The 27,548-nt window shown below is 45.2% G+C and overlaps 1 protein-coding gene across 1 annotated transcript in view; it reads left to right on the plus strand.

The window, feature by feature from the left end:
• Positions 1-27,548, plus strand: part of AIRE (autoimmune regulator) — a 101,851-nt gene that overhangs the window by 24,370 nt on the left and 49,933 nt on the right. The window contains exons 2-7 of the mRNA XM_088479270.1: positions 2,034-2,184; positions 16,240-16,414; positions 19,543-19,680; positions 23,791-23,865; positions 24,894-24,992; positions 26,493-26,602. Coding sequence (XP_088335396.1) covers positions 2,035-2,184; positions 16,240-16,414; positions 19,543-19,680; positions 23,791-23,865; positions 24,894-24,992; positions 26,493-26,602 — 747 coding nt within the window. The 5' untranslated portion in view covers position 2,034. The remainder of the gene's footprint in view (positions 1-2,033; positions 2,185-16,239; positions 16,415-19,542; positions 19,681-23,790; positions 23,866-24,893; positions 24,993-26,492; positions 26,603-27,548) is intronic.

Consider the following 27,548-nt stretch of genomic DNA (forward strand, 5'->3'; position numbering starts at 1 on the left):
AGTCGCAGAAAGACACCTGCGCATGCACAGATCTCCAACAATCAGAGCTGTAAACTAACCATCGGGTCTTGCGTAAAACTCTGAAACAGACCCATTGTCCTCAAATATAGATCCACTGATTTTACCTATATTCCATAGATGTGAGATCTCTTGTTACAAATAGGAGTAATAGCTGGTTGCACATATTCCAATATGTTTTAGGTATAGGGGTGGATTAAGGTTTGTGGGGGCCCCTGGGCAGCTAACTTGTGGGGGCCCCTACCAATACAATTGTCACTATATGCTGGTGATGCTCTTAAAAAGTTTAATCTGTAAATACTCCAAGCACCACAAATGTGTTTAACACACCCAATTCACATGATCCCATACAGAAACCCCTGTTCACTGTTGTTATTTCAGAACCGTTTGGTGCATACCCAGTAAGAGAGGGGACAATGATGACCGTCAGATAACACTGGGGAACAGTCAGTCTGTTGCCAGTGATTTAAGAGTCGATTTCGATTAATTTTGTGCTCCTGATCATGAATATACCATGCTTATTTCTCAATTGGCTCTAGTTATGCATGTCTTTAATATTTATGAAAAATTAAATTAAACAATGTTAAAAATAGTTAAAAGGATATTTTTTTTATTCTGATTAAATTTGATTCGTAAAATGTTATAAAAAGACACAGAATTACATACTTGTCCAATGGCTACCACCTCATCATAGGTGTGCCAAAATTAAGTCCTTTTCGATCATCTTTCGTCCAATTGCGGAGTGATTCCACTCAGGTTTTACAAACTTTGTGAGGCACCCAAATCTTATCTTGCTGGCTTATGTGACATCCAACATAAGGGGTCTATTTACTAAGCAATGTTAGAAGACAGAGTGAAAAGTGAAAGAAAGTGATAAGGTGCCAGCCAATCATCTCTCAACTGTCATCTCACAGGGTGTGTTTGAAAAATGACAGTTGGGAGCTGATTGGCTGGCCCCTTATCACTTTCTTATCACTTTTCACTCCGGCTCCAAACACTGATACGCTTGTTTTACGAATACAGTTCTAATTTTTCTCTCTTTTGCAACACTATATTTGCCACAAATATAACAAAAAACATCAGGGTTGTTAGTACACCGTCTACGAGAAGAACTAATTTTTATGGCAAAAACATTCAGTGCTAACTCCCAACAAAAGCCGAGGACATACTGAAGAAAACAAGCCCAGACGGCGGGAAATTATTTGTGGTAGGACAGAGAGAGGGCCGAACAAAGGAACAGGAGGCTAACTGCATCACTTGGTCCTCTCCATTGCTCCTCTCTGTATGCTGGGAGGAGGCGTGACTATGGTCTGAGGATGTCCCAGCAGGCTCAGCAGTGCACTGCCACGCCTCCTCCCAGTGTTAGTGAGGAGATATGAATGTGTTATGTGTTGCTCCTCTCTGTATGCTGGGAGGAGGCGTGGCTGTGGTCTGAGGATGTCCCTGCAGGCTCAGCGGTGCTCTGCCACACCTTCTCCCAGCGTTAGTGAGGAGATATGAATGTGTTATGTGTTGCTCCTCCCTGTATGATGGGAGGAGGCGTGGCTGTGGTCTGAGGATGTCCCTGCAGGCTCAGCAGTGCACTGCCCCTCTCTGTATGCTGGGAGGAGGCGTGGCTGTGGTCTGAGGATGTCCCAGCAGGCTTAGCAGTGCACTGCCACGCCTCCTCCCAGCATTAGTGAGGAGATATGAATGTGTTATGTGTCTCATACGTGACTACCAGCTACGTTATCACAAATAAAACAAATTCTTGTTATTGTTGAAAGATGGTAGTTGTTAAAAAAGCAAAACTAAGTCGATTCTGTTAAGTAAAGCAGGCATAGATTAGTAAGGTACTTCAAATGGAGAAAATAATAGAATTTTTAAATTTTTCATTAATTTGAAAATTGGAGCCAATTCAGCTATAGCGAAGATCTAATGCGATAATAGGACCTGCGGGTACTCTCAAACCCAACTTAAATCCTTGGCAGTGTAATCGTTCAGCAAAACATTATATTCTATGGCTGTTTCTGCAGGATGTCTGAGCAGAAATCCTCTCCTGATGGGAGTGATCTGAGAGCTCTCCTCAAATGGCACCGCACCGAAATTGCTGTAGCTGTCACCGACCTGTTCCCGCTTCTGCACAGCATGATAGACAGAGACCTTGTATCTGAAGACAGGTTCCAGGTAGGTGCAATTTTCTGCAGGAGTCCCCTAGCACATCCTACAATATGCTGCATCTATTTCTCACACTGTATAATCTTTATCTGATGCTACCTCTAGTGCACTGTGCACATAATGCAAACGCAACCCCAGATAGCCACAGTGAACAGGATGGTAACGCGACAATTGTGAAAGCGCTAGCGTTTATATATTTAATCTTAAAATTCAAAATATTATACACAAGTTTCATATAAAACATAAATAAAATCACATAAAATAAAACTTAATACCACCTGGGGCGTGATGCACTAAATGAATAATGCGGTAATATCCCCGTTTACCGCATTTTCCATATGCATCATGCTCCTGGCTGCCGGGCTCTGATGCGGAGGGTAACGCCAGCTGCCGTTACCCTATAGAAGCCTATGGGCTTCTACCATATCGCGCTGCTATGAGGGATCCCTCCCAGCATGCCCTGCGGCTGCCGCGTCATTCTGCGCATGCGCAGATGGACTCCCGGGTCATAAACCCGGAAGTACACGAGGCGGCACAGATCGCAAAGGACAGCTCTTATCGGAATAGCTGTCCTTTGTGCTGCTGATCGCATATGTTAGTGCATGTGCGATCACTACAAATGCGATGTCTGGCGATAAGTGTTACTGCATCCCGCCCCAGGAGAGGAAATCAAACACAGAATAAACCAATGTTCAGATACCTATTTATATTAGGCACTGTTTCGCAAATGTCCGCACTTAAAACAACATAGCAATAACTTGTGACCATACCGCAGTCCAGCCCGTAATTAGTTTTAGCTCCACACAAAAAAAAGCATGTCCATTAGTAGTGTTAGTGGACTTTTAACCTGGCCAGGAGTTTGGATTAGTGCATGCAAAAAATAAATAGGTTAATAGAATAAGGACATGGGTTAAGCTCTCATTAGAGGTTAGTGAGGAAGAGTGTCTAGGCAGTTTTTAAATGGATCTTTCCATCTCTGTGACTTCCATTATACTCTGTGACTTCCAGGGGCTGGCTGGCAACTTTTAGCCTGGGGGGCAAATGCATGCAGGCGGCCCTGGCAGAGGAGTAGCGTGTAGCCAGGGTGTCCGAAGAATATGCGTGCTACGGCGCCCCCCCCCCTCAAGTGTTCCAGGGAGGAGGCGGGTCCATATGCAGTGCCCCCATGTGCCACAGGAGAGAACACCCTTATGCAGGCCTCCAGTAGTGCCCCCAGTAGTAGTCCCCCCCCCTTGTAGTGCCCCCAGTAGTAGTAGTCCCCCCCCTTTGTAGTGCCCCCAGTAGTAGTAGTCCCCCCCTTTGTAGTGCCCCCATTAGTACTAGTCCCCCCCTTGTAGTGCCCCCAGTAGTAGTAGTCCCCCCCCTGTAGTTCCCCCAGTAGTAGTAGTCCCCCCCCTGTAGTGCCACCAGTAGTAGTCCCCCCCTTGTAGTGTCCCCAGTAGTAGTAGTCCCCCCCTTGTAGTGTCCCCAGTAGTAGTAGTCCTCCACCCCCTTGTAGTGCCCCCAGTAGTAGTAGTCCCCTTATAGTGCCCCCAGTAGTAGTAGTCCCCAGTAGTAGTAGTCCCCCACCCCCTTGTAGTGCCCCCAGTAGTAGTAGTAGTAGTAGTCCCCTTATAGTGCCTCCAGTAGTAGTAGTCCCCAGTAGTAGTAGTCCCCTCCTCCTTGTAGTGCCCCAGTAGTAGTCCCCACCCCCCTTGTAATGCCCCCAGTAGTAGTAGTCCCCCCCTTTGTAGTGCCCCCAGTAGTGCCAGACCCCCCCAGTAGACACACATAATATAAAAAACAAAATGAAAAAAAACACTTACCTGAATCCCTGCTCCCGCCGCCGCCATCTGCTCCTCCGTCTGTCCTCCCGGGCCAGGCCGCTCTGCATTATGGGAGAGACGTCATATGACATCATGACGTCTCTCCCATTGCCCACTGCAGGAGCCGGAAGATGGAGCGGCTCCCGCAGTGGGCACAGCAGCAGCAGCTAATGACAGTCTGACAGACTCTCATTGGCTGCTGCTTACAACAAACACACAGCTGCCGGAGCCGGCGGCTGTGTGTTTGTCAGTGTAGCGCTGACCGAACTCCGTCCGGTCAGCGCTACACACGCGGTGCAGTCTGTGTCACAGTGACACAGACTGCACTGGCCCGCGGCCCGCATGATGCTGCGGCCCGGGGGGCACATGGCACCCTGCCCCCCGGCCCAGCCCGCCACTGGTGACTTCCATTATACTCTCTGGCTTCCATGTGCGGCTTCCCCGCCGGTGCCTGCTGGTTGGCGCAGCCATGACAGTCTAATTCAGGTGACTGTCCATCCACCAACAGGAGACCAGTATGCAGTCGCATGACACCTGCAGCCAATCCCTGACAAACCAGGAGTATATAAGCATTCTCCCTGCACACAGCACCATAACGGTTTTTCAGTGTTCCTGTCTAGAGCTGCTCCAGGTTCCATATGATCCAGTGTCCTGGTGGTTTTAGTCTGGTTGAAGTACCAAAGCTCTCTATCCTATCCACCTGTACCTGTGCGCCTTAAGCATTAATCATCTAGTCTCATCGAGACTCCGGCTGTCCCACCAATGCCTCCAGTCGACAGCAGCCACATCTTGCCTACCAGTTAAACACACAAGTGCACTCTATACATCTTGTCTTTGTCCTAGTCCGTGAGCAGGAAATATATTAGGCCTCCCAGCTTTCAGCCGCTCCCCCAGATCCCATTGGAGCCAAAGACTCCAGTACAGTTCCAAAGACAAACAGAAACGTGATGCACTGCGAGTAAATTGCTGCTGCTAGTGACTATGCTATTGTACCTTTTATTAAATTATTCAACAGAGAAACCAAAAAATACCAAGGAGTCAAGCCCCCACAGGAAAAAAAACACACATATTGGCCCCCACAGGGAAAAAAACACACACACACACACACACATTGTTTGGATTAAGTGAAGGGATCTTATTGAGAGGACAAAGCTTTTTGGGTGTGATGATTAAACTACAATTCCATGGATATGGATACACTGTTACAAGGGGTTATAGGGTAGGGAGGGAGTAGGCCATTGCAAGTGGATTTCCGTCGCTGTGATGTCCTATCACTCTCAAAATTATCCTAATGATTATCCACGTGCAGTTGTGGAGAATTGGGCTATTGGAGAATAATCTGGTTTTTGATGGTTCTCTAAACTGTTTATTCTATATAGACTATATCTGAGTTGCCACTAGTGGTGAATATTTATGCCTTCTGAATTTGTTCTTTTATTGATATAGTTTTTTGCATTAGCAACCAACTGGGAATTATTGGTTATTTGGGTTCTCTTATAGATATATAAAAAGTATTGAATTAATTCTTTATGCATATGGTATTCAATGTCTCATGTATTATTATCAACTAAAAAAAGAAAAAATTAATTTGGACTGGGATGGATTAATGGTTGAATTATTCATGAAATGAAAATATATAAAGAAAAATAATAATAATAATAATAATAATAATAATAAAAAAACAAAAAAACAAAACAAAAACAAAATCATAACTAGTGAGAGTGGACTTAGGGTGGTTATTACCATAATAATACTGATCTACATGTGCAACATAGGTATAATTATACTAATATTATATTATTTTTAATTAATTATTGTTTGATATTATCTGTTATATATATATATATATATTATTTATCAATTGTTTACAAATGTCTATGTATTTTTTTATGTAATAAATTTTTTTGATATAAGGTATATTGCAAAATAGGATATATATATCAATTCTAATAGCTAGGAAGTATATTGTCATTGAAAGAAAACTTCTCTGAATCAGTTAGGAAAGAAACTGAACCAATTAAACAATTAAGTAAATTCAGCTGACTTGGCTTATGGTTGATTAAGTCCCTATTTAAGGAATGGACAGAGATGGAGTACCCCTATCTTGAAAAAGCTCCCACAAAGAGGAGCGAAACGCGTCGAAGGGGTTAACCACAGTGACTCAACGCTATTATCTGGAAGAAATTTTATTGCCACCAACCGCCAAGTTACATTGTTCTCAGCAGAGAGGTGTCAGCTCTTATAGAAGCCTTAACCAGCGGACACCTAGGATACAAGAGAGAGTGATGGCAAATACATCACTAGTGGAGCCACGTGATTGGCACCGGATCGGGACCTTGGTCAGGTGTGTGCCTCACCGGCAGCCGCTGCTCCACCTTGCCTCCACACAGGCTCAGTCAGGCAAACTTTCTGACTACAAAAGCAAGCGGCATTTCCAATACTACCAGTGAGGATACGCGTCCAGCCCTTGGTACCGGTCAGTACGGATATTACTCTGCCTTACATTGAGTTCACTCAGCCAAATTGGCTGTGAGAGCAAGCGGTATCCTTTGTAGAACTATTAAGGACACAAGACCGCCATTAGACCAGAGAATTGGTCAGGTTATTGCATTATCCATTAGCTGTCACTCTGTTCCAATTTTCAGAAGTAACTATTGACACACAATAAACATTGGTTCGTGTTGCATATTTATATCAACAGTACTGGTGGACTACAGATCCCAGCCAGACACGGAATCACTGAAGAGATATCATTATTGTGCAATCTATTGTGTGCCAGGTTGCCTTGGTGGATTAAGTGGCATGTTTTCATTCAAGTGTACTTTAATATAAAGAATCTTGATATACTGCATTATCAGCCTGGATGCCGTTTTTAGATTAATCCATTAACATCAGATACAGCTGATACATTGAGCGGTTGAAATCAATTATATCCAAGTACAGATACATTTATTCCAGTTCTAGCTGTCACAGTATTTCTAACCAATTTGTTGTTTTTATACGGAGATATTATATCTTTTAATATGTCTATTTTATTGTATGCACCATAAATAAATAATTTGCGATTCAGAGAAGTTGTCACATGGATCAATCAAGTATACTCCATTATACAGCAACAGCAGCGCAATCTTTTTTCTGTTTACACACACACATTGTACCCGATAGGAAGAAACACACACCGTAAAACAAAAAAAACATACACACATTGGTTCATTGCACCCACACCCAAAAAAAAAAAAGCATTGATTAGTTTTCTTTGACCCCAGCCCCTACAGAAGATTGAGTGACCTCACCTTCTAACAAACTTTTGCTATGGGGTCTTCAATTACCTAATTACGCCCCTGCCAGTGAGTGCCTCCAGTCACTTCAGAAAGGCCAAACCAGTGAGTGTCTCCCTCCAGAGAGTCCAGACCAGACCAGTGGGATGGAACTTGGTCCCATTCCCTCCATCACCATGGCCATTAGCATCCTCAACCCCCAGCACCTCATCACTGTCCTAAACTCCTCATCAGCCCTCAGCACCTCATCACTGTCCTCAGCCCCTCATTACCATCCACATTCACTCAGCACCGTACTCAGCCCCTCATCACCAAACTCAAGCTCCTCATAACCTTATTCTCTCCTCACCATCCTCAGCCCCTCTTCACCTCATCACTGTCCTCCACCCCTCATCACCGTCCTCATCGTCATCAACAGCCCCTTATCATCTTAGTCCATCATCACTTCAGCTCCGTCCTCAGCTCCTCATCACCTCATTGCTCATCACTGTCCTCAGCCCACATCACCTCAGCCCCTCATCACTGTCCTCAGGCCACATCACCTCAGCCCCTCATCACTGTCCTCAGCCCACATCACCTCAACCCCTCATCACTGTCCTCCACCCCTCATCACCATCAACAGCCCCTTATCATCTTAGTCCATCATCACTTCAGCTCCGTCCTCAGCTCCTCATCACCTCATTGCTCATCACTGTCCTCAGCCCACATCACCTCAGCCCCTCATCACTGTCCTCAGCCCACATCACCTCAGCCCCACATCACTGTCCTCAGCCCCTCATCACCCCAGTCCCTCATCACTGTCCCCAGCCCTCATTACCTCAGCCCCCTATCACCTCAGCACCCTATCGACTTGGCCCTCTATGGCCTCAGCCCCTCATCACTGTCCTCAGCCCCATATCACTGCGGGCCCCTCATCACTGCCCCCAGCACTCATTACTTCAGCACCCTCTCAACTTAGCCCTCTATCACCTCGGCCCCTCATCACCGTCCTCAGCCCCTCAGCTGCACAGCCTGCCTCAGTATCTGTGACTTATTCACTGTGCTTGGATGGGGATGACGTGTGGCAACATGACCTATAATGTTACTCTGTCATCTGTAGGGACATGCCCAGACTGTGTCTGAGCCACCTGAAAGAGCCCAAAGCAGTCCGGGCTACAAGGATGCGGTGTGATGCACAGCGCCAACTATGGGGTAGCGGCCCTGTGGTGCCCCTTAGCTGGAATGAGCCTGAAGCTGGCACTGCCTGGGAGGATGTGTTTATGGTTCCAGAGTTCTCATTCTGTGGATATGTAGTTGTGCGGGGAGAGGGGGGCCACACACTACTAATCTTTAAATAGTTCAGCCTACTCTTGCTGCTGATGCCCATTGGAAGAGACCAGGCCAGAGAGAGGAGCAGGCATCCCACAATCACAAGCAAAATCAGCAGTCATCGATTAAATTTACTTGTGGGAGCATGTACAGTATCAGTTTTTTTATATGAGTTACAATGTACAGGGTAATAAACAGGGTATTTTGATTGAGAAAAAAACAGAAAATAAACAGGTTGTGACAGGAAAGTCTGAAAGTGGAAACATTGCTCATGTGCTCATACATGCCTACTCTCCCGGGAGACAAATGATTTTTTGTGTAACCCCCCGCACCCCCGGTAGAGTAGGCATTTCTCCCGCATTCTACCCACTTCCTAGTGAAGTGGGCAGAATGGATGAATTTCTGTGGCGATCACGGGTCCCTGTGTAGGGGGCGTGGCTTAATTATGCAATTCTTCATGAATCGTGTCATTTAGCCCCGCCCCTATTTAATTTTGCACCAATTGCGACAATTTACTATGAAGAGGGTGGGGTTTAATTATGCAAACCGACAGGCCCTGCCCACGTTGCAACCCACCTGCTTCGCTTCTCCCGGGGAGGAGAAAAAAAAATAGGCAAGTATGGCCTAAATGATTTAAGGCATCAAATCTTTCAGAGACATAGGCCTGATGCAGAGGTGAACCTAGAGGCGCCTGCAGCTGAGTCTATTGGTGGTAGGCACGCCATCTGCGGCATGATGCAAATGCGGCTAGAAAACCCTTCCCTTATGTACATCTGTGTGTCTGCATGTGCAAGAACTGAGAGGCCCACTTTCTACATCTGTACACGCTGTAATACTGATTTGTGCTTTCTTAGACTCCACCACTGAAACTTACACCAGCCCTATGGCAGGTGCAGTTTTCCGTGCGAGTATGGCCTCCTATGTGAGCGGTTGAGCAGCTGTGTATGCAACCAATCCCCCCCCCCTTGCTCGCTCGCCCTGCAAAGACAGCCCAGTGGAATGAGTTACAGGAGAGGCCGTTTGTGGGAGGTAACAGGGGCAGGGCAGTAGTAACGGGGGAGTAGAGTTGCGGACGCAGGCGTGCCAGAGTGTTTTTACACCATTTCTGGGGCGTGCATAATTAACAGGCAGCATCATAGTACACGTTACCTGGTTGAATAATACACTGAAGTACTCGCAGTGCTTGCGGTAGGGTACAGTCAACCGCAAGCGCTGCAGTCAGATCTGTTGGAACACGATGTACCGATGGTTGTATATAGTTCCTGGAGATGACGTTCGCTAGTGGGCAGCTAAATACAGGCTGGTGGGCGTCTATAAACACAAAGTGATTGCTCGCCAAGACATAGTGAGCGTGCGTATGTCTTGCCGTGCGAGCGGCTGCCTTGACATCACTTAGCTGAATTTCCATATGCTTGGAGCGAGCGGTCGCATCTAGCGAGCGGGTCTGAATTAGGCCCATAGAGCACCAGAGGGGTTAACTTTAGGCCTTACAAGCACCCACTGAGATAGTACTATTTGAAAGTTTTCTCTTGCAAATGCTTACTACAAAAATTGCTTACTACAAAAATTGCTGTTTAGAGAACCTTATACCCCTTTCAGACTTAAGTTCCGGGAAATTGCCGGGTCTATCAACCCGGCAAATTCCCAGGTCTCAGCCCGACCCTGGTAAATAGCAGGGTCGTGGACCCAGGACTTCGTCCAGGGTTGTCTATTATCACACATAGCAATTTCCTGGGTAAATGCGCTTTCACATACAAATACTCAAGATTTTCATGTATGTGTGAAAGGGATATATCTCTTAGATCTAGAGTACCCGGCATTGCCCGGGAATTTAAGAATGTTTGTTTACACATTATCCTCCAACCAACATCTCCTTAGGCAGGCCTCACGAAAAGTGTGACAAACTTCCCTATCAACAGTCCTAAGGTCTTCAAAGGAAGTAGGACCTGTAATGGTGTAAAGCAAACTTCAGAGATAGAAGCATTCAAAATATGTAGGATGTACATTGTAAACACGGCCAATAGCTTCTGTTGCTCTGATACCAGGATGACCATCTACAGCGACTCCCTGTTTTCTGTGCAGAAAAACTTTTGGAGAAGCATTCTATGTGTAATATTTTGGCAGCTCACAGTACAGCAGGGTCCTTGCAAAGTTATAATTTTGACACAGTTGGAAGAAAAAAGTGAATGTTGTTGCGTAATTTGGTGTAGTCAGAGAGCTGAGAATGCTGGCAAAGCCTGCTAAAGCTCTCTTCGATAATAAACATTAAGATCATGACAAAACATGACAACACAAAATGCTTGCCCCGAGGCCCTACCCATATGCCGTGAGGGCCCACAATGAGCGTTGTGTTTTTTAATTAATTAAAAATTAACAGTAATTAATTTCCATTTTAAATTTGTTTAGTTGCCTCCACCGTGTTTCAATACGCTCGTATGTAAAATGTCACGATCTTCGCTTGTAAACTGTGGATTTGTATAAAAAGACAGAAGTACAGAAGGACAAATTTTCGCTTTTATATAGTAGAGAAGATAGAAAAGAAAAAATAGTAGATAAGCTAAATCCTTTTCTAATTCAATACCTGACCTGTAGAGGGCAAATGCTATGCAAAAATTGTGGTTTTTAATTAATTAAAAAGTAACAGTAATTGATTTCGATGTAGTAGAGAAGATAGAAAAGAAAAAATAGTAGATAAGCTAAATCCTTTTGTAATTCCGTACCTGACCTGTAGAGGGCAAATGATATACAAAAATTGTGTTTTTTCATTAATTAAAAATTAACAGTAATTCATTTCGATTTCAATTTTTTTTAGTTGCCTCCGCCGTGTTTTAATACAATTGTATGTAAAATTTCACGATCGTGGCTTGTAAACTGTGGATTTGTATAGAAAGACAGGAGGACAGAAGGACAAATTTTCATTTTTATATGGTAGATAGTTCTGTCTAACTTATGGAAAAAATCCTTCTCCTATTATAAAAGTGTAATTTGTTTTGCAAATATCTGGTCATGCGTTGTGTCTGTGGAGAGAAGTAATTTGTCTTGCTTCTCTGTCATGGTGTGCTTAAATGAAGAGGTCGGGGAAATCAGAACTGTGTGACCAGCCATGGTCACATATTGAACCTTGCTTATGTAATAACCCACATTTTAGCTACAAGTTCTACTTATACAAAGGAACTGGTCAATTGTACCCGGGTATTCAATGGACAGTGCACTATATTTGGTGTCCTGAAATCATAAGTGTTACATAGTTAACAAGAGTAAGGATAAGCTGCACCTGGGGTACTTTTTAGTGTACTATGGTGACACTTTAGAGGGCCGAAAGGTGGGGTCATGGCAGCAGCCTCCCTGGACCCTCTGCAGTGCATGCATGAACGCGGCACCATAAAGCCACATGCCCATAACCAAAGGCTGGGCACCCTATCCAGCATCCCACTCAGGGGGCAAGAGACTGCAATGGGAGCACACAGACATAGGTTCGGAGATGAAGACAATGGCACCATCTTGGTGAGGGAGCCTGCGGCAGCAGGACCAGGGTGACCACTTGGTCCCAAAGAGTCGGGTCCAATGGCAAGAATAGTAACAGCGGTGTCGGGAGAGCACTGAGTTGCTGCATGGTGTAATTGGGAATAACTGGTAAGTGTGAATGCTTGTACCCCACATTATAGGTGGGGGGCAATCATGAGCCATGCCCCCCAATACCCAGGCCCGTCTTTGCTCTCAACAGCCCTGTGTGTGAGGGGTGCTGTAGCCCAGGGCGGAGGGCCATGAGGGAGGTACTATCACTGCCCCATGGCCCCTGCATTTGGTTTATATGGTGCTTGTTGCAGATATGCCCAGAGCGTCCTTTGGATGCTCCGGGTATGCACCCTGCAGCCTGTACATCTGCCCAGAGTATCCTTCATGCAGTGCTGCACTTCCTGATGCTTGTGCCCCTGCTCCGGCACTGGGTGTCCCTATAGTTCAGAGTCTTTGCCAATATTTAAAGATTTGTCCCCGGAAATGTACAATTTATTTAGTATTAATAAACAGCTCAGTACAGTGCCTCTTATCCAGAAATATACAGAGAATACAGTGCTCTGCATTGCATTATTGTGGCCCCAGTAATCACAACATTATATAATGGGAACAGGGCCACAATGACAAAAGAGAGCCATCATGCCCCTTCCCACCACCCACTTGGTGCATCTGGTAGAAAAAAAAAAATATATGTTTAATAGCATGGGCTCTATTCATCATATTAATTATCGAGGTCCAAATGGACCCCGATAATTAACATTTGGACTCGCCGCAAGGGAAAGAGCAATTCATCATTATCTGTGATAACTCCTGCATTACTTTTTTGATGAATGGCCGAAAACTTAATTTCTACAAAAGCAGGTGAAAATGTTCATTTTCACCTGCTTTTGTAAAAATTAAATGATGATGAATAGAGCCCTATATGTTAAAATATGAAAATACAGTACATGTGACAACATAAAAATATGTATTCATTCATATGTGTATGGGTATTTGCAACTGAGCAACCATAATAACATTCAAACAAGTCCCCAATATGAGAAATTGCTAATGTCCCCAGTACTGGAAGACCAGTCTTGAAGGTGCAAATAAAGTGCTTTAAATCAATCAGGATATTCCAGTATATAGATGGTTTATAACCAGTTTGTAGAAGGAAAATGTCCAAGGGGAAGGTGGCTAGACAAACTCAGGCGTGTCTGACTGTTTAAACGCAGATTCATGGGCGTGCATAAATTAGACATTGCGATCTCCTTCGCAGGATGAGAGCTCCCTGCGTGTCAGGAGAGCTGTAGTCTTTGCAGCTGGTCAGACTAACTTACATGCTGCTTGGCTGCCCACTCTGCATTGATGTTACCCATGTTTATGCTGTTCTACGTCATCGGACTGTTAGGATTTGCAGTGTCCCACGGGTGGAGAAACATGCGGTGACCCTGTCACCGCCGGAGAATAGATGCCGGGCGCATGCGCCCGGCATCTATTCTCCCTGTCTGCAGGGCTTGGGGGCTGCCCGGCGTGTCTGTAAGTGCCAGGCACGCCCCCAAGAGTGATGAAAAGGGGACGCGTCTTATAGACACGCCCCCTTTTCCGATGACCACGTCCCCTTCTCGGTCGCGCGCGTGCCGAAGGTGCGCGCACGGGCATGCCCTCTCTAGCTCCAGCGCCCTGCCTCCCGCCGGAGCTAGAGGGAACACTAGATTATAGCCTGTCATTCATGTCTGTGTGTTTTGTATCATGTGCTCCACTAATTACTAGCTGTCTGGGTGCAGAGCTCAGGTGCACACATGCTTTTGATTAGGAAGTGCTCTATCCAGGAATTGGTTCTGATTGGACCCTGCTTCCTTTAAGTTTCAGCCAGCCTTGCACTCCATGCCGGTTATACTGTCTGACAACCAGTGTATGCATGTCTCTCTGAAGTCTGAACTTTTGCCGGTCTCCCCAAGTTCCACTGTTCCAGTGTCCTGCACCTATATGTCTGTTTAGTATTAGCCTGTGAAATTTACCCTGCTGCTGCCTGGGGCACTTTCAGTCCAGAGTCCAGCCAAGCCGTTTCAGTCTGCTTCCTGCCTGTGTTCCTGTTGTGCCAGAGTTCACCTGTCTGCCATATTGCTCCAGACACATCATAGCCTGCATCTCATCTCGGCTGTCATAGCTGCACTAAGTAACTCCTGTGCTACCACCATTCTCCATATGGCTTCCCAGCCGCCGCACCAAGTAGCTCCTGTGCTACCACCATTCTCAATACGGCTTCCCAGCCACACCAAGTAGCTCCCGTGCTACCACCATTCACCATACGGCTTCCCAGCTGCACCAAGTAGCTCCCATGCTACCATTCAGCTTCCCAGTTGCACCAAGTAGCTCCCGTGCTACGACCATTCTCCATACGGCTTCCCAGCCACACCAAGTAGCTTCTGTGCTAATACTATTCTCCATCTGGCTTTCCAGCCGCAGCAAGTAGCTCCCATGCTACCACCATTCTTCATACGGCTACCCAGCTGCACCACTGTCCCTGGACATTCCTGAGACCCATTGTCTGTTGCTGTCCATTACACCTGTTTCAATACCATTACCTGCTGCCTCACTTCAGTTAGCCAGTTGTGGAAGGACTGCCACATCATGTCCTGTCCTTGTTCTGGCTTTTTGCAGGTAGCTGGAAATCCTGTCTTGTCTGTGTTTAGATTATAGCCTGTCATTCATGTCTGTCTGTGTGTTTTGTATCATGTGCTCCACTAATTACTAGCTGTCTGGGTGCAGAGCTCAGGTGCACACATGCCTTTGATTAGGAAGTGCTCTATCCAGGAATTGGTTCTGATTGGACCCTGCTTCCTTTAAGTTTCAGCCAGCCTTGCACTCCATGCTGGTTATACTGTCTGACAATCAGTGTATGCATGTCTCTCTGAAGTCTAAACTTTTGCCGGTCTCCCCAAGTTCCACTGTTCCAGTGTCCTGCACCAATATGTCTGTTTAGTATTAGCCTGTGAAATTTACCCTGCTGCTGCCTGGGACACTTTCATTCCAGAGACCAGCCAAGCTGTTTCAGTCTGCTTCCTGCCTTTGTTCCTGTTGTGCCAGAGTTCACCTGTCTGCCATATTGCTCCAGACACATCATAGCCTGCATCTCATCTCGGATGTCATAGCCGCACCCAGCCACACCAAGTAGCTCCCATGCTACCACCATTCTCCATACGGCTGCCCAGCCGCATCAAGTAGCTTCCGTGCTACCACCATTCTCCATACGGCTTCCTAGCTGCACCAAGTAGCTCCCGTGCTATCACTATTATCCATACAGCTTCCCAGCCACACCAAGTAGCTCCCGTGCTACCACCATTCTCCATATGGCTTCCCAGCTGCACCAAGTAGCTTCTGTGCTACCACCATTCTCCATACAGCTTCCCAGCCGCACCAAGTAGCTCCCGTGCTACCACCATTCTTCATACGGCTACCCAGCTGCACCACTGTCCCTGGACATTCCTGAGACCCATTATCTGTCGCTGCTGGTATATCCTGTCCATTACGCCTGTTTCAATACCATTACCTGCAGCCTCACTCCAGTTAGCCAGTTGTGGAAGGACTGCCACATCACTGTCCTGTCTTGTCCTAGTCAGCAGTCCTGCTGTCTCTCGCCGGTTGTGTAAGCCTCCACTGCTGGAGGCGTAAATCCAGGCGGCCACCTAAGTACCGGTGTGTAAATAATTCACTAAAGGAACAACAGGTGGCTGTTATTGGTGGAAGATCCTCTTACACAACTATGCATGAACCGTAACATGGACGCATATGAGAGGGCAGCAGTGGGTGTCTCTTTGCTCGACTGTACTTTGAAAGGCAAAGTATTACTATATTTTAGCAACTGTGATCCAAGAGAGAATGCAGTAACATCTCTGATTCAGACCCTAAGTGTTAAACACATACTTACACCTATCACTTTTTAACCACGCCACAGAGAAAAATTCATTGTTTTTTTTATATATTCAAATGTATAAATATAGCGCATAATTTCAAAGCAAAAGACGATATAACTGGAACTTTGCACCTGTGTAACATTACCTGTTCTGCCGCAAACTTCAACTCTGTCACAACTTTGCTCATATGTGCTAATTATGTACCCTTTACTATCCTCTTATGCTTCTGACCAGAAATAATACCTATAAATTGCCCCATAGGAGACACAGCGTGACGGGGAAGGAATTGGAGCTCAGAAAGCCTCCCACGCTCTTCTAACCTGGCTTCTCAGCTGTGACATGCACTGTGTCCGTGGCTTTTGGTCTCTCTTATCCACAGAGTATATTTTAAAGAGCTACCCTCGGCTATCAGGAATTCACAAAGCTCTTCAGATTGGTAAATATACCCAGAATTCAGTACTGTAAAGAGAGAGATAGATAAAAACTTTCCCCAGAATTATACAACTATACAGGGGATGTAGTCAGCACCCCAGTGGTCGGGATGCCGGCAGACAGAATCCCGGTGAATTCTGACCCCTGACACCCCATATTAGGCTTGGGGTTAGGTATTAGGGGGAGTGTCAGGCTGCAGGGGGGGGTTGGTTTAGGCTGCAGTAGGGAGGGTTAGGCTGTGGGGGTGCAGTTAGGCTGTGGAAGGGGAGGGTAGGCTGCAGGAAAGGTGGGTTTGGAGGAGGGTTAGGGTACTTACCTGCAGGTGTCAGGATGCTGCTGTTGGTATTCTGACCACTGGGATCCCGTACCCAACTCCTCTACAGTTTCTATATTTTCTTTAAACTGTAAGGGGCCTATTCCTCATCAGGGGCCGTATGGCCCCCCCCGATGATGAAGTATTCATCTGGCCACTGGGGTTACTTAACACCGGAGCAATTCCTCATTGCTCCGATGCGGGGACAGTTGCTCCAAAAAGCAGCTGTCCCCATGATTAGTAGCACAGCTACAGAAATAGCTACATTACTTGTCCCCACAGCTGGCTACTGTCCATGTGTGACCTGAGGTCACGTACCATATGTCCAAAGCCGTCTGAGATATCAGTGAGGAGGCAGTGGAGGGATCCACTCAGATCTCTCTTTGGATCCCCGGAACTCCTTCCCATAGGAAGGAGCGGAGCTACAAGAACAAGCGCCATATGAAGATGACTCTTCGAAGTTGCTGAATACCAGGTGGTCCTATTCGGACCCCTGATGATGAATGGCCTGGTTACCTACAGTAAATATGCGGAAACTAGCGTTTTCGCATAGGTTATGGGACATTTATCGTATGACAAACAGGCCCCTAAATCTCTTCAGATGCTATACAACAGGATATTCAACATGTGGCCCTCCTGCTGCTGTGGAACTACACATCTCAGCAAGCCCTGCCACAGTTTTACATGATGTGGAGAGAATATTTTCTTCAGTTATCATCAGTGAAGGCAGATAGAACAACCATCAGACTGAACAAGGGTTAAACACTGAACCGGAACCTAGGCTTGTATCCTGGAATAAAACTCTTTGTGATAACACTGCAATGACTATTGTGACTAGCTAATCAGTCAGCTATTGGTAGGTGGAGCTGAGACTTAGCAGTGGCATAATGAGGGTATTTGGAACCCAGGGCAAGATGAAAAATAAAGCCCCCCCCATGTGCGCGCGCTGAAAAATGAGCATGGTCACATGCCACAAGGGGCGCCGTGGCCACTGAAAAATGGGGCATGTCAACATGACACATACCCCATTCTCTCCACTCTGGGAACATTCCTTTCCATTCCATATGCACCTTAATGCCTGAGTAGTATTGCCCCTCTTACAATGCCCACTGTAGTAGTGCCTCTTATGCAATGTCCCCAGTAGCAGTGCCCCATGTAGTAGTGCCCTTTGTATAGTGTCCCCAGTAGTGCACCTTTATACAGTGCCCCCAATAGTGCCCTTTATACAGTGCTTCCAGTACTGTGCCCCTTACGAAGTGCTCCCAGTAGTGCACCCTTATACTGTGCCCCCCTATGCAGTGCCCCCAGTAGTGGTCCCCCTTATGCAGGCCCCCAGTAGTGCCTCTTATATAGTACCCTCAGTATGCAGTGCCCTTAGTAGTGGTCCCTCTTATGCAGGCCCCCAGTAGTGCCCTTTATACAGTGCCCCAGTAGTCGTCTCTCTTATACAGTGCCCATAGTAGTGAACCCCTATGCAGTGCCCCCCCCTGTAGTGGTCCTCCCTATTCAGTGCCTCCAGTAGTGATACAGTGCCCCTGGCCAGTAATGCATAACACACACACACACACACACAGACATACACAAAACACTGACTTACCTGAATCCCTGCTCCTGCCGCACCCGCCGCTGTCTGCTCCTCCGTCCTCCCGCTCGGTACTATGGGAGAGATGTCATTATGTTTCTCCCGTCGCCCACTGCAGGAGCTGGAAGGCTGAGCTCCAGCCCGGCCCTAGCAGTGGGCGCAGCAGCCAATGAGAGTCTGTCTGACTCTCATTGGCTGCTGAAACACACACATTGCTGCCAGGTAGTACGAATGTACTACCCAGCGCTGGCGGTTATGTGTTACTGTGCTGGCGGTTTGTGTTACTGTGTAGTGCGGACCACACTCACTGCGGTCTGCACTACACTGACTGACGAGGGTGGACCTATATTGTGGCCGGCGGTGCCCCCCCCTCATTGCCGATCCCACAAAACCCAGGGCACGAGCCCCGGCGGCCCTGCCCTAGTTATGCCACTGGTACTAAGCTTTGGAGAATGATAAAGTGGAGATAAACTACCAACCAATCAGCTCCTAACTGTCATTTTTCAAATACAGCCTATATCATAACAGTTATGAGCTGATTGGCTTGTACTTTATCACTCTCCACTTCCACTCTCCAAGACTTAGTACATCTTCCCCTTTATGTGTCTGATGTGCAGGGACCCTCCCTCCCTTCCCCCTTTTTTTAATTTCTCTTTACAGTGTCATGGCGGAGGGGTCTGGCAGATCAAATCATTTGTGGTGCACAGCAGGCACACTCTCCTTCACAGTAATGTGTTGGCTGTGACTCCATCTTACCAAATGGGGCTCACCTTATTTGCGTGGATATGGAGAAGATGTTGCCTTGCAGATATGTACCTTGGGGCTGGATAATTACATCCTTTTTGACATTTTAAGGCTACTGTGGTTGCAGAGCCTTAAACCTGATTATATGGGGTTGGATGATTACACCGCATTTAACATATTAAGGCTACTGTATTTGCAGAACCTGTTATATTACCTGATTATACTGTATATTGATCTGTCTGCCACCTTTTCCTTTCCACCATTTTCGGGTCTTAATGTTATCAATAAATTGATGACCAATTTTAAGGCCATATACAGTTGTCGTGTCTTTATTAGTTAAGTTGTTATTATGGTTAATAAAGGTGTTTTTGAAGAGAGGTATAAGCCAGCTTCCTGTCGTAAGTAGTTTACTTATCTCACAGTTTTAGCTTTATTCATTCTACCAGTTATACATTGCCTGCCAGGTTTTCTCAGTCTGTCTCTCTTTCCTCAGCTGCCGCTAGCTTATCCCAGCGCAAGGCTCGGCGCTGTACACCTGCCACCAAACACTCAGACTATCATAAACCACAGGCAAAACGAAAAGCTGGTGGAGAAAAGGACACTGGAAGCGCTGTACACCCATCTGGCCCTGGTAGGGGGACCTGTACATTACAATGATTGCAAGGATTTATGGACAGGCTGTTCTGCTAATACAATGTTTTTTCTCAAACTCTGTCCTCAGGACCCCAAACAGTTCATGTTTTCCAGGTTAGCTGTGGATTTTTAAAATGTGGCAGTTGGTTATACACTTGTGCCCAGCTTAGTGGTCTGGAAAACATGAAGTGTGAGGGGTCCTGAGGGCCTGATCCAGTAAGAATCGTTATTGTGATCCCTGCTCCGTAATCACACACAGGTCTGCTGCGAAAACATGCTAATGATTGTAATCGCAATGCCGTTGCACTGCCAGCATAGAGACGTCCACTGCATCCTACTACCGCTATCTCACATCCGTAATACTTTGAAATCCTTCACATTCATTGGTAACATCGAGTACCATCAGTCCCTCATGTAGAATTACAGCAGCGCTGAACTTACTCAGAAATTGATAACTTCATTGCACGCAGTGAGTACTCAAGCTGCGTATGCCATCGCAGTGGCTAATTTATGCACACCCCTGTAGCGGTGTTCAAACGCACTGGCACAACTACATTTCGCCAAGCACCCGCTCACTTACTGTCAATCACTCTGCAATGGGTCTGTGATCACAGCACGATCGCAGTGGAGCCTTCGCGCATGCGCATTGCGATGCATGCGCAGTACGCAACAATCGGTCATCTGCGTAATCGCAATAACGATCCTTACTGAATCAGGCCCTGAGTCCAAGAACCACTGTACTAACAAGCCTTCATTATTATTATACCTCGTATGTACTATGTAGCCTGGGAGTTACTGCTGATGAAAAACAAAAGGCAGCTAGAACCAACCAGTAGATAGAACTGTGCTGAGAATGATACAGCAGTTTTATCATAGCACAGAGTTTGCCCCACAGTTCATCCAGTAGGCAGCATCAATATAGTGGGAAAGGTCACAGCTGGGGTGGAGATTAGGGCAGTTGCGAGCAGGGGTGTTTTAAGACTGGAGGGGGCCTATGTGCAGTTGTCTGTGGGCCCCCTCTCCCCAAAGAAAAAAAATGTATAGCTTATAATTATATAAAATAATAGCTTTATTGAGTGATATAGTAAAACCATTCCACAGGTTTTAATATATCACTAAATCAAGTTATTATTTTTTGGACCTTATAACTTTTAACATAATTTAATTAAATAATTATGCTAGTGGTTGGTATTTGTGTGTAGTGTGGATCGTACCTGGTCTTAGAAAGCTCTTCATTTTCCTGTCACAGCACAGCAGAGGAACAGAGAACACCAAATACCAAATACAAGGCGAACACCAGCAAATAAAGTGACGTTTACTTTTAATAAACTGCAACCTTGTATTACTGTAACTGATTACAGGATATACAACAGATGAAAAGACAATACCTCAATTTAGCAAACCTGTGTAGGTCACTCACTGTAATATTGTATGTAATACTTGAGATCCAGGCCATTGCTGTGGGCACACTATTGGGCCTTATCTAGATAAGCTGTGCACTGTCAAGGATGCGACATAAAAAATAGTATCTAGAAATAAATACTCTTGATACCTTATAGTATAGTTATCAGCAAACACAATAAAGAGCTATTAGTGTAATAATTCAAATGCATTCAATAACAGTATAAAAACCATTCACTTTAAACGGGTAATGGAAGGCAAAGAAATACTTAATTACACTATAAGTGCAAAGAGTCCCATAAAGATACTTAATTCTAGTAGAATGAATCTTGGCAATGACTGGGTTAATCTGTGATTTTTACTGGCCAGCTCTTGAGTTGGTGCACATGAAATGGGGGCAGGAAGTTGAGGATTAAAGTGGCTCAGTATGGACTGAGGAGCTGATTCAGACCCGGATGCTAAGAAGTGTTCGCTCGTTGTTGCCAATGGTTCACATTGTGCGCATGCATCGCAGTGTGCATGCGCAAACCACTGTGTAAGATCGGGAAGCATTTGCTCGCCCAGCATAAATGAGTGACAGGAGAAGCCATTTGTGAGTGGTAACAGGGGCTGGCCACTAGAAACGGGGGAGTAGAGGTGCGAACGCAGACGTGTCTGAGTTTCTTAACGCCGTTTCAAAGGTGTGCATAATTAACAGGCAGCGTCATTGTACAACTCACCTGGTTGTATTACACACTGAAGTGATCGCAGTGCTTGCAGCAGGGTATAGTCAACCTCAAGAGCAGCAATCGCATCCGATGGTCCTCGATGTACAGATGGCTACATACATTTCCTGGAGATAACGTGCGCAAGTGGGCATCTTCCGACAGGCTGGTGGGCGTCTGCATACACAAAGTGATCGCACGCCAAGACATAGTGGGCATGCTTATGCCTTGCCATGCGATCGCCTGCCTTGCTAGGTGTGCCAGATTTTAATTAGCTGTGTGTGAGCGAACGCATCTAGCGAGCGGGTCTGAATGAGCTCCTGAGTGTCTCTATACATAGATGCAATGGGCAGTCCCGTGGCTCACGTATAGCAACAACTATGGCATTTAGTTCCAGGGACAATGCAACTCTTTGGGATGTCAGTGTTGCTGACACAACTCTGAACACAGCCTCTTGAAGAAATGCTGCACAGGACTACTGTTCCTTTGTTAGTACTATCAGAGGGTATGGTGTTTAACAAATAGTATTATTGGTGTGAATGCTTCTTCCTTTAGCATACAATAAGGTTTGTGATTTATGAAGGCGTGGTGGTGTTGTCAGGGGTTTTGAATGTGAAAGAGGGTTGTATAAATGTGATTCTGGAATATAAAATGAGCCACTAATGGGATTGGCAAAGCGGAAAATGTGGAATGGCAAGAGAGGAAAACCAGTATTAATGTGGACAGAAGCAGGAACTGATGGGTTAGGGGAATATTATTAGGTTGCAGTAGATGAGGTGGGAGATGCTAGGAGAATGGATAAGAACTCTGGTTGCAGAGTCAAGGCTGACACCAAAGCAGCGGGCTTGGCACACTAAGGAAGTTGTGGTGTTATTGGTGATGGGGGAGATTTGGAGGGAGTGGGTGACTCTGGGAGGAAGGAATATAAATTCTGTTTTAGACATGTTAAACTGGGTAGAATTGGAAAATTAATATTGAAATTCTGAGAGGCAATTGTTCATGTGAATAAGTGGCATATTTATTATTTTTTTATGGAATGCCCTTTATTAAAAAGAGATTTCCTTATCACCTCAATTTGTTGCAATATGGAATCTTTAATCACTTGAATGTATCATTACTGAGTTCAGTAATAGCGCTGCCTCTTGTTATATCTGTACTCGGCTGGTCGAGTCTAGACTGAATCATTGGAATTGCTGACTTGTTCACCTGTTATGATGATGTCAGCCTGGGCGTTGGCCTGATCGACTGTGATTAGTTTGCTAGCAGTTTTAATCAGGTGCTGGCTCTTGGGCCTATGTTGGTGTACTGTACTGGCTGTGTCTCCCATAGGATTCCATGTCTTGTCTGGTCTTTGGTTCTAGCTGTTTGCAAGCTGCCTAGGAAGAATTGCTGGTTTCTTTATCTACTAAGTATCCTGGATACATGCTATTACATATTATTGCCAGCAGATGTACACCCGACTAATATACTACTCTGGATAGTCCATGTGTTTTGAAATGTCTTATTCTACAGTTTGCTGTATATCTAAATAAATTATTGAGTTTTGCAATTACTCTCCTGTTTATTGAATTATCATTCTGGAATTAATACTATTGCTTAAGAATGTATATATTACTAATTTAGTGAATATATAACTGCATACCCTTTTGTTAGCTGCTTAATTATAAGTAGATAAATTTAACCCTTATTTGTTACTAGCTTGCAGTGACGTTAACTGCAGGAGAGTTTTCTGGGAATCACTCTTTAGGAGGGCAATTAGTATTACCACATCAATTAGCTTTAGACAGACGTCTGTCTAGTGTGGGAAGCTAAGTAGTAAGGGCTTGGGTTTATACTTAATATTTGTGGGTATTCCCCAAAAATTGGTGTTTTGGGGGGATATCCTGAAAATATAATTTGATAAATAGGCCCTAAAGTATAAAGGAGAAGAATGAAGTGGAGGGGGTGGAGTATTAGCATTATACTGGTAACTGATCTGCTGTATAACATTTTGCCTCCAGAAGGACCCCCAGACAAAAAAACTAAGCAGCCTCGGAAAACAGAGAAGATGGGGTCATCACTGTTGTCACAAATGCAATGTGAGTAATGCAAGTTGTTCTGATTACCAGTTATTATTTCACCTACTCATGAGAATGACAAAACAATGTTCTTTAGATTATCTTAGAGGTCCACTAGTCATGTAAGGTGGTTCCTGTTGTATTCCACCCCAAGCCTGGCACCTGGTGGCACGGACACAAATCCCATGAAACGGGAAAAGCCATCCACTGTTTTCTTGCTTTTGGTTTCCATTACAATTAAACTAAATAATTAAACAATTGAAGTTTTGTGGAAAAAATGGAAGAGCGTTCACAAACCAACAATATCATAACATGATATATACAAAAGGGAAAATATATGTTCAATTTGAAAACTTCAGCTCTTGTGTTCCACATGGACAATTTTGGTCTGTTTGTTTGATGATATATCCACGCTGAGGATAAAAAGCAGCTTATGTCTGAGGGTTAATTGGGAAAAATTTGTTTATGAATAAGCGCTATTTGTTTATGTGGTGTAGTGGTTGGTGGTAATACAAAGTTGATGTAAAAAATAAATAGAAATAAAAATAAGTAAAAATAATTAAAATTATAAAAATAAAATACTGTAAAACAGTTATTATAAAAATGGACAATAGAATAAGATAAAATCAAATAAAAAAAACCTTGATGGTACCTGGGGAAAAAAATGGGGGTTAGTACTATGCATTTTGTTTATAGCTATTTGAGTGAAAAAGATGGAGTCCTGGAGTGCCGACTGAGGTCTTGTCTAACTGTCCCTACCTTACCGTTGCTTGATCTTCCGAGTAGCAGGCTGGGGAGTGACTTGCAGACTCCTCCGTGGATGCCTCTCTGTCATTTTATTACTTTATTACTTTTACTGGTGTTAGTTGGAAGGTAGAGCAATGTTTGATTCTTTGTATGAAAATAGAAGAGTGGCATTGATAAGTGACTACATACGTCTTATATTCCTAGCATTGCACAATCACACCCAGGCACATAGTATGAACTTTGTGAATATCAACCCTATTTATTTATATACTGTAAATGGTTTTCTGTCATAATATAAACAGTTCCACAAAAAGTGCCAGTTTCAGTGGGGGATGGAGAAGAGAAGCCTGTGATCCTCTCCATCAGCAAGCCAGTAGTGAAAGACAAGAAGACCAGCACAGGTAGCACCATTATATTTCAACTACATCTGACCTAGATCTGATTACAGTAGGAAGACGGCACCAAGGACATGTGCATAGAGCACATGTTGGAATCTGGTCACATAAAATATGCAGAAATGTTTTATGCACAAAGCATGCAAATAAATTCTGTGGTGGGTGGGATCCTTTACCGAGAGAACATGGGGGTGGGGTGCTGTGCATGAACGGGATGTAGTTATGAGACCAGCGGCGGGATCTAGTTATGAGACCGGCGGCCTCGACCCTGACACTGGAATCCCAAAAAGGGATTTAAGATAGGCATCGAAATACCGACGCATATCTTAATCCCAATGCCGGAGTACAGGAGGATGCCAGCCCGAACGAAGGTAAGCCGGGGCGCCCTTAGTGTTAGACACGGGGGGGGGGGTTAGGTTTAAATAAGTTACCGGGGTTAGTGTTAGGTTTTAGGGGGAAGATTAGTGTTAGGCACCCCTAGGGAGGGGGTTAGGGATAGGCACCGTTAGGGAAGGGGTTAGATTTAGACATGAAGGGCTGATACTTAGGTTTAGGCACTAACGGGGAGGGTTAGGGTGTGGGTTGGGGAGGGTTAGGCTACAAGAAAGGAGGGTTAGGGGGAGAATGGGGAGGGTAAGTGTACTTACCTGACCCCTGTCGGGATACCAACCATCGGGATGCCACTGTTAGTATTGTGACAGGTGGCATCCCGACAGCCGGCATTACATACCTATTCCGTATGAACAGCTAGGCTTATACAAAGGTGTATAATCTTTGCAATATGGAACCATCTCTTCCCTCCAGCGGGTCTGTGCCTTAGTATTTACTATAATTACAATGTTTTTATTATACCATGCTGCAATCATCTAATAATTATGGTGGGACAACCCCAAGCTAAAGGGTAACTGAATCAGAGTCACTGTGTATTCTGTAGGAGGATATGAGAGGCTGATTGGGTATGGGATCCCAGCTGTCAGAATCCCAATGCCAGCATCCCGACTAGGTTAGCATCCCGACAGCTCAAGGTAAGTATTCCTAACCTAACCCTCCCCCTCCCTCCCTCCCCGATTCCTAAACCTAACTCCCCCCCATGTTCCTAAACCTAACACTCCCTCCCCGGTGCCTAAACCTAACCCTCCCCCCTTAGTGCCTAACCTTAACCCTAGTGCTTAACCCTAACCCTCCCCCCAACTCCGCTACTTACCTTCGGGATTCCGGTGGTCAGGATGCCGGCGCCGGTATTCCGATAAGTGTCGGGATTCCAGAATCGGCATTGTGACCGCCGGAATCCCTGCTGTCGGGATATTAAACGTATCCCCTTCAGGACATTTATTTATGTGTAAGATTATTTACTTGCCATTGTGTGCATATTTTATCACAGTGATTATTATGAGATGTGCTGTATTGTATGGTAGTATGTTTCATCAAATTATGAACAGTGTTTGAATGATAGAGGCTGCAGGTGTAGGTATAATTTATTTGTCCTGATATAGCTCTGTGATAAAGGTGATATCTCAGACAGGTCCAAACAGAAAGAACCTGAGCTGGAAAGTGTCCAGCAGAGCTGTATCCAGCCCCTCAAGCTGACTCTGCGCCCAAAACTGTACTCTAGTCAAGTAAGTAGTATATAAAGTATATACAGTTATACACACATAACAGCCTACATTGTCAGTGACTAATGATGTGACATATGCGGTCACAGAAATATGGCAGTGCACACAGTAACATAAAAATTTAATCTCTTCTAACATTTCTCAAAATCATTTGGAGGATATGATTCATATGTCTCTTGTGTATAGATTTCTGTGTGTGTTTCTGCGGTCACTGAGTGCACACAAGTTGCAAACCACAGTAGTACATATTTCCATGATATTTTTTAAATAAAGGAATATGAACAACACTGTAATTCTCAATTGGTAACTTTAGTGTTGACCGGAAACAGAGAAAGTGCAAGAAAGTGAACTAAAAGCAAATGTGTGCATTTTTATTTTTTTATAGCCAACACCAAGAAATACTTTGTGGTTCTTGCTTCAGCATTAACCCATCTTTTCCAACAGAGGGCCTGATTCAGAGCCACTCGTAAGCGGCCGCTCGTTCGCTCTGAGCGATGTTCGCACAACTGCGCATGCGTATGGGTCGTAATGCGCATGCGCAAACCAGTCATTGTGGTCGGAAATCGTGCGCTCGCAAAACAGCGAGGGGCTGCTAATTTGATTGACAGAATGAGGTGTTTGTGGGTGGTAACAGGGGAAGGTGCTTGAAAACAGGGGAGTGGAGATCCGAACGCAGGCGTGCCTAAAGGTCAAAAGGGCGTTTAATGGGAGGGCATAATTAGTAAAGCAGCGTCACCGACCACGTCACTTGGTTGTCTTTTAGCCTGAACTGCTCGCAGTGATAGTGGTAAGAAAAACCTACCACAAGCACTGCGAGCAGTTCAGACGCCTTTCGATGTACCCGATTAATCTAATAAATACCGTAGATGACGTGTGATGCGAACGGCAAAGGGGCGTCTGTAAAAAATATCGAGCGCATTTTTCGTTCACTCGCTCAGACATAGAGGCA

The sequence above is a fragment of the Taudactylus pleione genome, unplaced genomic scaffold (assembly GCF_031769625.1).
Source record: "Taudactylus pleione unplaced genomic scaffold, aTauple2 ptg000229l, whole genome shotgun sequence".
NCBI classification, from domain to species: domain Eukaryota; kingdom Metazoa; phylum Chordata; class Amphibia; order Anura; family Myobatrachidae; genus Taudactylus; species Taudactylus pleione.